This window comes from Lytechinus pictus, chromosome 19 (genome assembly GCF_037042905.1).
Source record: "Lytechinus pictus isolate F3 Inbred chromosome 19, Lp3.0, whole genome shotgun sequence".
NCBI lineage: Eukaryota > Metazoa > Echinodermata > Echinoidea > Temnopleuroida > Toxopneustidae > Lytechinus > Lytechinus pictus.
In genome coordinates, this window is record NC_087263.1 from 7,546,381 (window position 1) to 7,559,670 (window position 13,290).

General features: G+C 37.4%; 1 protein-coding gene across 2 annotated transcripts; it reads right to left on the reverse strand.

The window, feature by feature from the left end:
* Window positions 1-12,164, reverse strand: LOC129283180 (sporozoite surface protein 2-like). Of its 2 annotated transcripts, XM_064113916.1 has the most exons (4): window positions 11,616-11,779; window positions 3,599-3,805; window positions 2,140-2,768; window positions 1-2,049 (listed from the first exon to the last, which is right to left on the reverse strand). In XM_064113916.1, exons 1-4 carry the CDS (start codon window positions 11,717-11,719, stop codon window positions 1,235-1,237), a joined length of 1,755 nt encoding a protein of 584 aa, XP_063969986.1. In that variant the 5' UTR covers window positions 11,720-11,779; the 3' UTR covers window positions 1-1,234. The 2 variants fall into 2 exon arrangements, with proteins under 2 accessions (XP_063969986.1, XP_054774991.2); XM_054919016.2 differs by having other exon boundaries at window positions 1-2,768; window positions 11,616-12,164.
* Between the last annotated feature and the right edge of the window lie 1,126 nt (window positions 12,165-13,290).

Genomic DNA, 13,290 nt, shown 5'->3' on the forward strand with positions numbered 1-13,290 from the left:
TAAGAAATACAAAAGTGTTTTATTTCAGTTGTGAAAATGTTTGACAGAAAACTGAGCTGTCGATTTATGTCATCACATCAGATTCTCAATAAAAATAATTAATATAACGTGTATATATTCGAGTACATAGCTCATTCACTACACTGAATTTTACATAATATACAAAGTTGGGGCTAATGATTCAATATTTCAAAATGGTCAATGGATAAAGGGAACATCCTGACGAGAAAACAATCTGCGTCGTACACTTGAGTATGCGGTACATTTAATACCTCGAGGCTTACTCAGTTTCTCTATTCCCGTTTATGACTTTTTTTAGCTTTCTGTAGTTGAATATAAAACAACGTCAACAGTAAATTATCACAGATACAAATCATGACACAAAAAAGAACATATTAACAAAGTAATGGGAAGGGAATAAGACGAATTAGGTACTCACATGAAATCTCCACTTTTTTTATTTTGCAAGATGATACTCTATAGTCATTGTCACATTTCAAAATGACCTTGTAACCATCAACACTATAAGGGTTCCAATATTATCGGAAAGTTTTAACAGGAGAATGTAAGTTAAAAAATAATCACCTAGTATACCAAATATTTTCTGAAAAGCGGAAGATGCAATATTTGTATTTCCGTTTTGATTAATGTTTTAAACAAATCATCCAAAATCAGGTTTACTTTAGGATTGGAATGTCTTCAAGCACACACATTCAAAAACTCAAAGTGACACTGTTCATTATTCCGAATGTGCTTTCCGAATATGATTTATGGATTGCTATCATTCCGAAGGTTTGTTTATTCGACAATCAGATTATTTCAAAGGTTAGGCAGTGCTAATTATCTCACCGTCGACTATTCGGAATAAAGAACCTTGATTTTTCGGATCAACAAATCTTCGAAACTATCAGCCTTATTTCGTTTTCGGGGGGAAAAAACCCTTCGAAAATATAAGCCTCATTTCTATACGTAGAAATGAATCCAGGACCGAGGGCAGCCACTTTAAGTCCGAAAGCTCACTGTTTCTCCAGCGGGTCCTGCTTGGCATTATAAAGTTATCGCTACCTTGCTTTTATCTTCCATTGAATTATAAAATTTCAGTTTTATTGCCTGTTGTGGTTCCGTTCTTATTTAAGAGATTTATTCAAGTCAAGTGTTAGGAATGAAAACAACTATCTTCTCCCTTGATGAATGCCCAACATAATAGAGAAGGCCTACATAAGATTCGACCTTTTTAACCGCGGAAAGGAGGTTGATTGGGATTCTGCCAATTTGGGTTCTGTGGTTGGTTCGGTTGATTGGGCCAATTCGGGTTCTGTGGTTGATTTGGTTGGTTCGGCCAATTCGGATTTTGTGGTTGGTTTGGTCGATTAGGCCAATTTGGGTTCTGTGGTTGGTTCGGCTGGTTAGGCCAATTTGGGTTCTGTGGTTGGTTCGGCTGGTTAGGCCAATTTGGGTTCTGTGGTTGATTTGGTCGGTTTGGCCAATTTGGATTCTGTGGTTGATTTGGTCGGTTTGGCCAATTCGGATTCTGTGGTTGGTTCGGCCAGTTTGGATTCCCAGGTTGGTTTGGTTGGTTTGGATTCACAGGTTGGTTTGGCTGATTCGGATTCATCGGTCGGTTTGGTTGGTTTGGATTCACTGGTCGATTTGGCTGATTAGGGTTGACAGGTCGGTTTGGCTGGTTCGGATTCACTGGTTGGTTTGGATTCACGGGTCGGTTTGGTTGGTTCGGATTCACAGGTTGGTTTGGCTGATTCGGGTTAACCGGTCGGTTTGGTTGGTTCGGATTCACAGGTTGGTTTGGCTGATTCGGGTTAACCGGTCGGTTTGGTTGGTTCGGATTCACAGGTTGGTTTGGCTGATTCGGGTTAACCGGTCGGTTTGGTTGATTAGGATTCACAGGTCGGTTTGGCTGATTCGGGTTAACCGGTCGGTTTGGTTGATTTGGATTCACTGGTTGGTTTGGATTGACTGGTCGGTTTGGCTGATTCGGGTTGAACGGTTGGTTTGGTTGATTCGGATTCACTGGTTGGTTTGGATTGACTGGTCGGTTTGGTTGATTCGGATTCATCGGGTTGAACGGACGGTTTGGTTGATTTGGATTCACTGGTTGGTTTGGCTGATTTGGGTTGAAAGGTCGGTTTGGCTGGTTCGGGTTTACAGGTTGGTTTGGATTCACGGGTCGGTTTGGTTGATTCGGATTCATCGGGTTGAACGGACGGTTTGGTTGATTTGGATTCACTGGTTGGTTTGGCTGATTCGGGTTGAACGGTCGGTTTGGCTGGTTCGGGTTCACAGGTTGGTTTGGATACATTGGTCGGTTTGGTTGATTCGGATTCACAGGTCGGTTTGGATTTACAGGCCAGTTTGGTTGGTTTGGATTCACGGGTCGGTTCGGCTGGTTCGGATTCATCGGTCTATTGGGTTGATTCGGATTCACGGGACGGTTAGGTCTCATAGGCGGATTCGCTCCATTTGGAACGATAGGCGTATTTGGCCGATTCGGATACAAAGGCCTGGTGGGACGATTTGGACCACTCGGTTGGTTCGGGTTGCCGGATGGATTCCCCATTCCGGGTCCTCCGTAAGGTGGTCCGAATCGAAGTTTGCAGACAAAGGACATTGGTGTTTTCCAGTTGGATGTGACCCAGGTTTGAAGTTCACGACCGTTAAAGATGTGAGCGGCTTGTCGGTGCCAGTTTAGTTGTGGTTGATCTTGTTTCCAGTTTGTGTACCTCACAGGTGTACGGTCTATCCATACATACCTAACAATAAACATAAAAATATATATATTGTATTTAAGTAAAAAAAATAATGATAATAATAAATCTGATAATCTTTTACTTCTGATAGAAGCAACAATCTAATTGATTTCAGAAAGGAACAAAATTTACAAAATCGTTAACCAAGGTTTTAATATGGATGCGCCGTTAAGTTGATAATTATCGTCAACGTAGTCTCTTAATACCTTACAGAAATATTATTATCATTATCATCATCACTATTATTATCATTAATATTATTATTATTATTATAATTAGTATTATTTTTAATATCATTATCATTATTATCATTATTGTAAATATTGAATTAAATTCTATCAAATTCTTCGACACGCGGTTTCGTGGCTTAGTTAAATTTAAGGGATATTATTGTGAAGTCTCATAAATAGCCAATATTTTTCTTTTAACGAATCGACTGCCCTTCTGTGAAAACAAATGACAAATAATTCTAGCAGGAAACTGTGTGTGTCATTTAAACACTAAGGAACCAATTATTGGTTAAGGTGTTAAAGAAAGTGTAAAAACGTTTGCTTTTAGGGTTTTTATTTTCTTATGTCATATGCGAGCAGCTCCACCATATCATACATAATATAAATGCTTTTTCTTGTAGAAGTTGGTGTGAGTTGATGTTTCTGGTTATATCCACCACACAAATTATTGTCCGGAATAGATATCAGAAATAAAAATCCTGCGAAAGTTCATTTTGGCAAATTGATCGTGGGCCCAAAAGCCGGTGGGCAACATCAAATCGATGTTGCTCTTCTATCCCTTAAATTCGGTGTGGAATACGAAATGACAAAAAAAATCCTTACTGATTTTGGTATCTCTCTACAAGTCCTGTCCAGACTTTGTTTAGCGATCCTCCTGTCTTGTATAGCCAGTTATAAACGAACTTATCTTCCATTGGATTCTCAATTGAGACCAGGTCCGCCATATACATCCGCCCATCTGGGCCGTTTTCCCGGACCTGGTTACACCTGCGATGTGCATCAATCCATGACATTCTCTCTGCTACATACCTGCATTTAGTGGGATGGTAATAATTGAACAGATTATTATTATTATTATTTTCATTATCATTATCATTATTATTATTTCAAGCTGTAATATTTGATGTTTAGAATGGAAGGCGGGAAGGGGGCATGTACGACGAAGAAAAAAAAAATATGGGAAAAGGGGAAATATGATATAATTTTCTGAACAGCATGTCGAAATCTATTTCAGAATTAAATTGTTGTATTAAAATTTCCCATTATTTGCTAGCTCACAGCTTTATAAATTTTTTCCATATCGTGCGACTGAAAGGCATGTTTAAAAGAACTATAGATGGATGTTGGCGTACTATTTGGTTGGCTAGCTCTGTGATTTTGTTTTTCTTTTTGGTTTATTACTTGCGAAATTGAATGATTGATTTTTAAGTGGCAAAAAAACCAAATCTATTTGACAACAATTCCCGAATGAATACACTCTGAAAAAGGGGTCAGACCTCTAAAACTATCAAATGCCACAATGGGGATGCTAGAACATTTGCAGCATTCTGGGGGCTGTTTCATAAAGCTGTTCGTAGGTTAAGAGCGACTTTAAGAACGACTGGTGATCCTTTCTTGTGGTAAATGGTATATACATTGGCGATGGTTTAGCGCGTAAGAAAGGTTCACCCGTCGTTCTTAAAGTCGCTCTTATCTTACGAACATTTTTATGAAACGGCACCCTGGTCTCTTTATCGCGGTGTGAACCTGCGCCATTCAATCTAGGGAAGTGAAGAATTACACCTCTAAAACCTGCTTCCAGTGAATGTGACACACCTTAAAGGGCATACGGACCAGCAGCCTTAAATAGCCCCACCTCAAGTCCTCAACTACTCCTATCTGTCCAGGTTTATTACCCATAATGCAACATTCTCAGCAATGTAGTCATGTAATATAGGCACATTTGAATTTTAACACAATAATTCCCTATACTTATACATTCACCCCGAAAAAAGTATGTTACCAAAATAGCAAAACAGATACCTATCCTCCCCGAAATATATCCTTTAGTAGTTTCCCACACAAAGAAAATCACAGGCCAATTTACGAATAGTTATTTCAAAGGTTCCATGACATTTGCTACGCTCTAAATTCCACATGCTAATCGAACGACCAACTTCAACCCTGGGTTTAACACGTCTACCCTATCCTAGATCTCATCCTATACTTATCAGAAAACACTATTGCAACCCTAACCCTACATCTTAGAAAGAATTAAGCCCGGAGCAATTGTCGCAGGAGCAAATGTCGTGTCACCATCTCGGTATATTTTAATACTTGCCATTTATAACGAACAGCCAATAAAATACAACAGACAATGTTCGTCAGCCCCCCTTAAGGTGTGAAGTGTAACCATTTGTTCTCTTTTAGGGTGGAGTTGTAAACTATGTTAAAAAAATAGGAACTTGTTAAGTAGCTCCTCTTGTTATGAATCATCGGATGTGAATTTACATCGGTAGGAAATACAGGGTCAGCTTAACAAAATTGAAATGAATTGTGTTTTTGTTTTGAGGTGTATTAAGAAATACAGATATGACACTTGATTCGGAACCTGCCTTTCTCTGTTTCAATGTTTATTCGTCGGTGGCCTAGCAACGAGGTTCGTTTCTGTATCTTTTGACCCTGAATTAATATGATCTATTATCAAAAGCACGTTCAATGTTAAAGTTAGGTTCAAACAGTAGCCTAGATAATAATTGTGAATTCTAAATGAGCCAAACATTTTGAGGCAGTAGAGATGTCGTATGGGTCAAAATTTCTACAAAACTGCAAAGTAGCGAAGCGAGCGAGCAAAAACATTCAACTTGTTGATTTAAGAAAATCTAATTTTATGATGACATGATATTGAAAAAACAATTTCATTTTTCCTTTTATATCTTTGTCATACATTTTTTTGAGGGGGTCATTTGATGTCAGTGATGTTGACCAACAGTTTGTTTGTCGGCCATTCATATGGCCGGAGCGACCTGGGTCGTTTCTGATCAGCTAGTGTTTTTTTTTTCAGGTCCACTTCTATCATACGATTAAGGATTGACAAAACGTCCTGTAATCAATATCAGATTTGTTATGTTACAAAAAGCAGGAGTAGATTTGTTTTAAGTATATAAAAAGAAACATCAAGCTATTAAATCTGTAGAGCTTTTAACAACAAATGTACTGTCTAGGCCTATGTATCAACATATAACATATTGCTGAACATTGAAAATTGTATCCAGATGCGGATGCAGACATAATTATAGCCAATGATAAGGGACATTAGGGGTCCAATTTTCTTCAAAACTTTTTTTTTTACTTGGAAGCATAATGTTTCAATTCATTTTGAGGCATTTTGTAAACGTATTAAATTCTATTAAAGTTAGTTTCCAGGGAGTATGGCGTCAGTAATATGATTCGTTCCGGGAAGAAAGTTATTTATTTTCCGTCATTCATCCGGAGATTAGTCCCGGATGGTTCGAAATGGATTGCACGCAGTACGCTCTAAATTCCAAAGATTTAAAATTAATCCAGATTGGCTGTGAATAGTGACCAGCCGAACATTAGATTTAGAATTAAGCCTTGTTGACTTAAACATAAATCTAAAATATTTGAATTTAAATCTTTTGAGATTTAAAAGTCAATCCTTAAGATTTAAAATAAATTCAAACTTCGGCTGATCGCTATCACAGCCGATCTGGATTTATTTCAAATCCTTGAATTTTAGAGTGTACGGCTCTGATGCTATAGCCACACCAATGACAGAAACCAAATCAAAGGCTGATCATGCTGATAGGCCTGTAAGCTATTTCATTCAAAATAAAGTAAAAGCTTTGATCAATCTGATTTCGATTTCGCTAGTATAAGTGTAGCATAGATAAAATTATAAATGGAGGGAAAGTAGAATTGTGATGAATTATGGTAGAACAAGTCAATTAAAAAAGGGCAAAGGCCAAGGGGTGTGATCATTGTGGCACTTTGTACTCTAGCTGGTAAACAGCTGCAATCCTCTTTATTTCGCCCACAAAATCTATATTCCGTAGACTGATTACATGGAACATGTTAAAAGAGGGAGGTCATTTAATTGGACCTGCATTTGGATCAAGGTAATAACATATATGTGAACATATGAATTAAACATATGTGTGAAATATGAATTTAATTGTGGAAGACTTCTAAAATTATTGTCAAAAACTTTTGGTATATTCTGTTGTCTTGGTGGTTTTTAAATTTTAAAAGTAATTATGAATGTAGTTTATTATCTATTCTATCTTCTAAGACGTACTAAGACACCCTAAATGCCACCGCACACCCAATTACCACTGGTATGCGACCCGATTTGGAATAAAACGTAGTAGGGCCTAGAATGTTATGCGAATACTTAGACCAAGGAGATATCACCTCTATCTCCTTGGTATGTGTGTATGCGCGCGTGTGTGTGTAAGAGAGATATATAGAGAGAATGGGTGCGTGTGTATGTGTGAGGTGATGAGTGTGCGTATGTGTGTGTGTACAAGAGAGAGATAAATAGAGAGAGTGGGCCCGTGTGTGACTGTGTATTATGTGGGGAGTGAGGTGATGAGGGTGAGCGTGTGTGCAAGAAAAAGAGAGATACAGAGAGATGGAGGGTGCGTGTATGATTGTGTGAGTGTGAGGTGATGAGTGTGGAGGTGTGTGTGAAAAAAATAGATAAATAGAGAGAGTAGTTGCGTGTGTAATTGTGCGTGTGTGTGAGTGAGGTGACGAGAGTGTGGTGGGTGTGTGTGTGTAAAATAGAGAGATATATCAATAGAGAGAGGGAGAGAGTGGGTACGTGCGCGATTGTGTATGTGTGATGTGATGAGCGTGTGCGTGTGTATGTGCAAGAGAGAGGGGCGTTAAGGTGGATGTGCTTTCGTTTTCGTGGGTGTCGATTCCGGCGAGGGAAAAACAGTTCGGTTCGTTTTAAAGCAAGACCTTGTAAAATTTTTTTTTAAAAAATCATATTTTTTCTTTTAATCGGGGGGGGGGGGGGGGAGGCGGAAACGGACTTCATTCAGCCTTATCCTTATTCACGTTTTTATTTGATAATTGGCTTTACTGCTATTTCGATTATATGACGTCATCATATGTGAGTAGATAGATTCTGCGCTCTATAAATTTATATATTATTATATTCTTGTTATTATTTTCATTATCATTAATTCAGTAATTATTATATGCGTTTGTGTCTAGTCATGGTAATAAATATTTACAATTTTCTTTTTTTTCGGCGCAGCTATCTACCTACCCTTCTATCTGTATTTTGATAAATTATGTACCTACTTTGCCGGCCTGAAAAGTAAGATACAGGCAGGGGAATCACAAAATCACAAAATCAGGAATTCATTGATAAAAGATAAAGGACAACTGGGCTCGTTCCATACTAAAGGACAAGTCTACCCCAACAGAAAATTGGTTTCAATAAAAAGAGAAAAATCCAACAAGCATAACACTGAAAATCTCATCAAAATCGGATGTAAAATCAGAAAATTATGACATTTTAAAGTTACACTTAATTTCACAAAACAGATATGCACATCCTGGTTGGTATTCAAATGAGGAGACTGATGACGTCATCCTCTCACTATTTCTTTTGTATTTTATTATATGAAATATGATATTTTCTAATTTTCTCCTCATTGTCAAGTGAAACAGTGATTAATTCAGTTTCAGTTTCAGTTTCAGTTTAGTTTATTTCATTTCCATTTTCTGATAATCAACATAACAAACATATATATACATATGTATAAATGTACAAAACAAAATAAGTGTTATAAGTATACTTCAATAATCAATTAACAAATTCGTAGGAAATAGATGAAATGTATACAATTTTTGTTCAAGATACATTTTGATGATTAGACAAATTATAGATTACAGTTAGCATGTGAAAATGAAAATGAGGGACTTATTAAAAAGCGAAGCTTGTAATTGTAAGCCCCTTAGGATAAATTTGTAGTAATCTTAATCGTATGTAATTAAAAGTAAAGTAAGACAATCTAGACCATATATGAAGAACGGCAAAATAGGTTTGAATAACAAGGAAAGAAAGGGGGGGCAGTAACTACATAGGTTAGAGGGATAAGGGAATATTAAATAACTGGGGGAAAAAACAAAACAAAAAGAAACGATTATGTGCCCAGCAGAAAAGGAAAGGGGAGGAGAAAGAGAAATAGGGTCGAGAGCACTAGCGTACCTACGGGGGGGCAGGGGGGGCACTCTGCCCCCCCCTGACGAGATTTTGAAGACCTTTTTTTTCTTTTTTTTTTTTTTTCTTTTTTTGCTTGTCAAATTTTTTCTGGTACGAAAATCTTTATTTTGTATTGATGACCCCTTTTTTTTTTTTTTTTTTTTTTTTTTTTTTTTTTTTGCTTGTCAAATTTTTGGGCGGCCAATTTTGCCCCCCCTGTGAAAAATCCTAGGTACGCCACTGGTCGAGAGGCAAGTATCGTGGAAAAGATAAAGCAGTTCATGTGTTTCATACATTGTACTCATTAAGGAATGAGAGTTTTAGGTGTTTTTTGAAGGTGTTTATATTTCTATATTGTTTAAGGCTTTGGTGAATTCCATTCCAGTATTTGGGACCTGTATAAATGATGTTTTTTTGTGCGAGTGTGGTTCTAGTCAGAGGGGGGTGATATTGGTGTTGTATAGCTTGTCTTGTGGGGTATGTATGGATGTCCCTGATGTCCCTGAACATGTGAAATTAGCATTGTTTAAAACTATATGATTCAGTCAAGTCGGTCCCTATGGTCAAATCTGTAAAAAATGAAATATTGTATAGTTCAAACAATAAAAAAACAAAAGAAATAGTGAGTGATGGACATCATTGACAGACTCATTTTCATGACACTGAGTTGTGCATATCACTGTTTTGTGAAAAATAAGCGAAACTTTAAAATGCCTTAACTTTCTTATTCCGATTTTGATGAAATTTTCAGTGTTATGCTAATTGGATTTTTCTCTATTTATTCAAATCAACAATTGCTGGGGTGAACTTGACCTTTAAGAAGATCTAAAATTATTGAAACTTTGCCAACATTGTAACTATACCACGGTGACTGCCTAACTGGTCTCAGCGGCCAATCAAACTCAATGTGTCCATACGGTCGTTACCGGAATGGCAAGGTCACCGTTTCCTCAGAGTTTGAGTTTATTTAATGGGCCACAGATGGCGTGTGGAAAAATGAATGAATAAAAAAGATGGGTTTTCATCATGACGACACAGTCATTTTGCTTACCCTATTTTTGTCTTTTATGATTAAAAATTTAAGTATCAGATAGACAGCTAACAATTTTACGAAAAAGACGAGAATGTGATAGGAATCTAACTTTCTGGACCTTGTCACCATTTTCAATGGAAATAAATGTTTTCATCTATCGTTTTAATTTTCTCAAGTAGGGCATTATAAGCCCGCGCAGGACATGTCTACTTGTTACATTGTAATGAAATAATGGGTCGATGTAAATGGGAATAAGACGAAAATTAGGCATTGTTATTTCCTTCTTGTCAATGGTCTTGAATATTTTAGAGGTCCCTGAAATAACATAAAGCAATATATTGGATGTAGTCTTTATTCTTACCTAATAATTTCCCACAACCACTCAATTTCTCGCTTTCTTTATCCAACAGTTAAATAGAACTACCCTTACCGTGGATCGATAGTTTCTTTCTGCCTGTTTAAAGATATTACTCTAATAATTTGTCTTGTTTTTATCAAGAATATCGAGATAGCTGTATGCAACTATGGTATATCAAGCTCTAATACCACCAGGACAGACATATACGGAACGTGAAAGTAATACGAATGAACCATAAGTCAAGTCGTACTTGAAGTGTTTAAAATCTCCAATCATCTTCATGATCTAGGTGCAAGTCATCATCATCATAATGATCATGGAGCAGGTATGAATTTTCATAAAAGAGTATCCGAGGTTACATATATTCATATCATCTTTAGACAGGTTACAGCCAATTACTGGTTTGGGTGATTTACATACCTTTTTATTGAGGTCAAGTCCACCTCAGAAAAATGTTGATTTAAATCAATGGTGAAAAATTAGACAAGCATAATGCTGAAAATTTTATCAAAATCGGATGTAAAATAAGAAAATTGTGACACTTTGAAGTTTCGCTTATTTTTCACAAAATATTTATATGCACAATTTTGTCACATGCAAATGAGAGAATCGATGATGTCCCTCACTCACTACTTTTTTTGTTTTTTAATTATTTGAGTTATGCAATATTTCATTTTTTACAGATTTTACAGTAAGGACCAATTTGACTGAACCATAGAAAGTGCATGCTGTTGTTAGACTATCTAAATAAGAAGTCGAGATAATAGATAACGAGATAACACTGTCGATTCTCGAAGGATCTGCCTATAATACATATTCCAAAATGTGTCGCCTTTTCACTATATTAAAAAAAACATTTATGTTAAAGCCATTACATTTTCTTACTGTCGCTCCTTCAATGCGGAAGTGTAAAATATTTACAGCTAATAATATCCTACTGTAAGCTGTGTATTACCGCACATAAATCGAAACAAAGCACTTCCAATCTTTCTCAGTGTTAGAATTGTTCTTCAGTAAGAGGAATGAGTTAAAGGTGTCTTGTGATCTTAAACAGGTGTTAAAGATATTACCCTAAACCACTAGATACAGCTGTAATGAGTAAATGATTAATATCATTATCAGATACTTAATATGAATGAACAACTACTAAAAAACATGAGCGCTAAGCTTTACAGAAAAGCTTAGAAAAGCACCCTGACTATGGTGGCGTCAAGGTATCACTTACTTGTAACACGAGTAGCCGAAGGTGGCCCATCCTGCAGGGCATGTTACAGCCAGGGACTCCCCCGTCAGAAGACAGACAGCAAGCACTGTAATAAGGGTCCTCATCTTGCCAGCAATAATCGATGTCTGCCCTCCGAAGATTGCAGATCGATGTAACCCCAAACTCCAGATGTCTCTAATTTTGTTCCCGAAATCACCTGGGTTTTGAAACCGGAAGTACTCAGGAGCGAGGTCAGTGAAGGTTACGTAGGATAGGTGCGTTCAGGGATTCCAGAGTGTTGACATTTGGGAGTGTGAAGTCTTCTAAAATGGTTTTGGACAGGGTAATAAGACTACCAGTGACGGCGGAATCTGGGTTGCCGCTCCCATCTTAGGCAGTAACCTTTGGGTCAACTTTATATTAGTATTTTCAATAATTTGATTTATAGAAGCGTTGAGTTCTTGACGAAGACACCGCTATAATCCTAGTTTCCAAGAATCGTTGGGCTGTATAGGTTCACAAATGGAACCAACTCCATGCCAACCGATGGAATGACGATGGAAATAAAGTAATAGATTTGGTCAGTCTTGACATTTTGTCTATTTTTGCCGGTGGGACTGCAGTGGTATTTAATGAAAATATAATTTTGTACAAAAAGTAGAAGAGTTGTTTGAATTGCCAGACATTTGTAAAAGCTATATGAATTAAGTCATTCGCCCCCCCCCCTAAAAAAGAGCTCTAAATGTATAAAGTACATTAATGCCAATTTAAGCATATTTTGCTAGTTAATTGTTCTATGAGGATCGATGGTCGAAATATTATAATACTGTGTTGTGCATAAAGCATTGATCATTTAATTTAATTATTCATTTATCATTGCCCCTTTTGATACAAGAACAAAGTTTTCCTGGACTCTGGATTAAGTATGATGATGATGTGTTCAGTATCCCAGGTAACAAGCCAACGTTGGCTCCACGTTGGAAACTTGAAAGTCGTTGGACGTTGGAAAAACTTGATGGATTAACGTTGAATCGACGTTGGAAACTAGCTTGATGGAAAGATGATGGACAATCAACAATGACACGACGTTGGCAACGTTGGAAACTTGTTAGTTGGAGAGTTGTTGGACAGTCGACAATGTCACAACGTTGGAAACACGTTTGATTGGATAGTTGTTGAACAGCCAGCAAAGGCACAACGTTGGCAACGTTGGAAACTAGTTCGCTGGAAAGTTGTTGAACAACCGACAATGGCACAACGTTGACAAAGTTGGAAACTAGTTTGTTGGAGATTTGTTGGACGGTCGGCAATGGCACAACGTTGGAGACTAGTAAGTTGGAGAGTTGTTGGACAGTCGACAATGTCACAACGTTGGAGACACGTTTGATTGGATAGTTGTTGACAGCCAGCAAAGGCACAACGTTGGCAACGTTGGAAACTAGTTCGCTGGAAAGTTGTTGAACAATCAACAATGACACAACGTTGGCAACGTTGGAAACTTGTTAGTTGGAGAGGAGTTGGACAGTCGACAATGGCACAACGATGGAAACTAGTAGGTTGGAGATTAGTTGGATAGTCGACGATGACACAAGGTTGGCAACGTTGGAAACTAGTTCGATGGAAAGTTGTTGAACAACCAACTATGGCACAACGTTGTCAAAGCTAGAAACTAGTTCGATGGAGATTTGTTGGATAG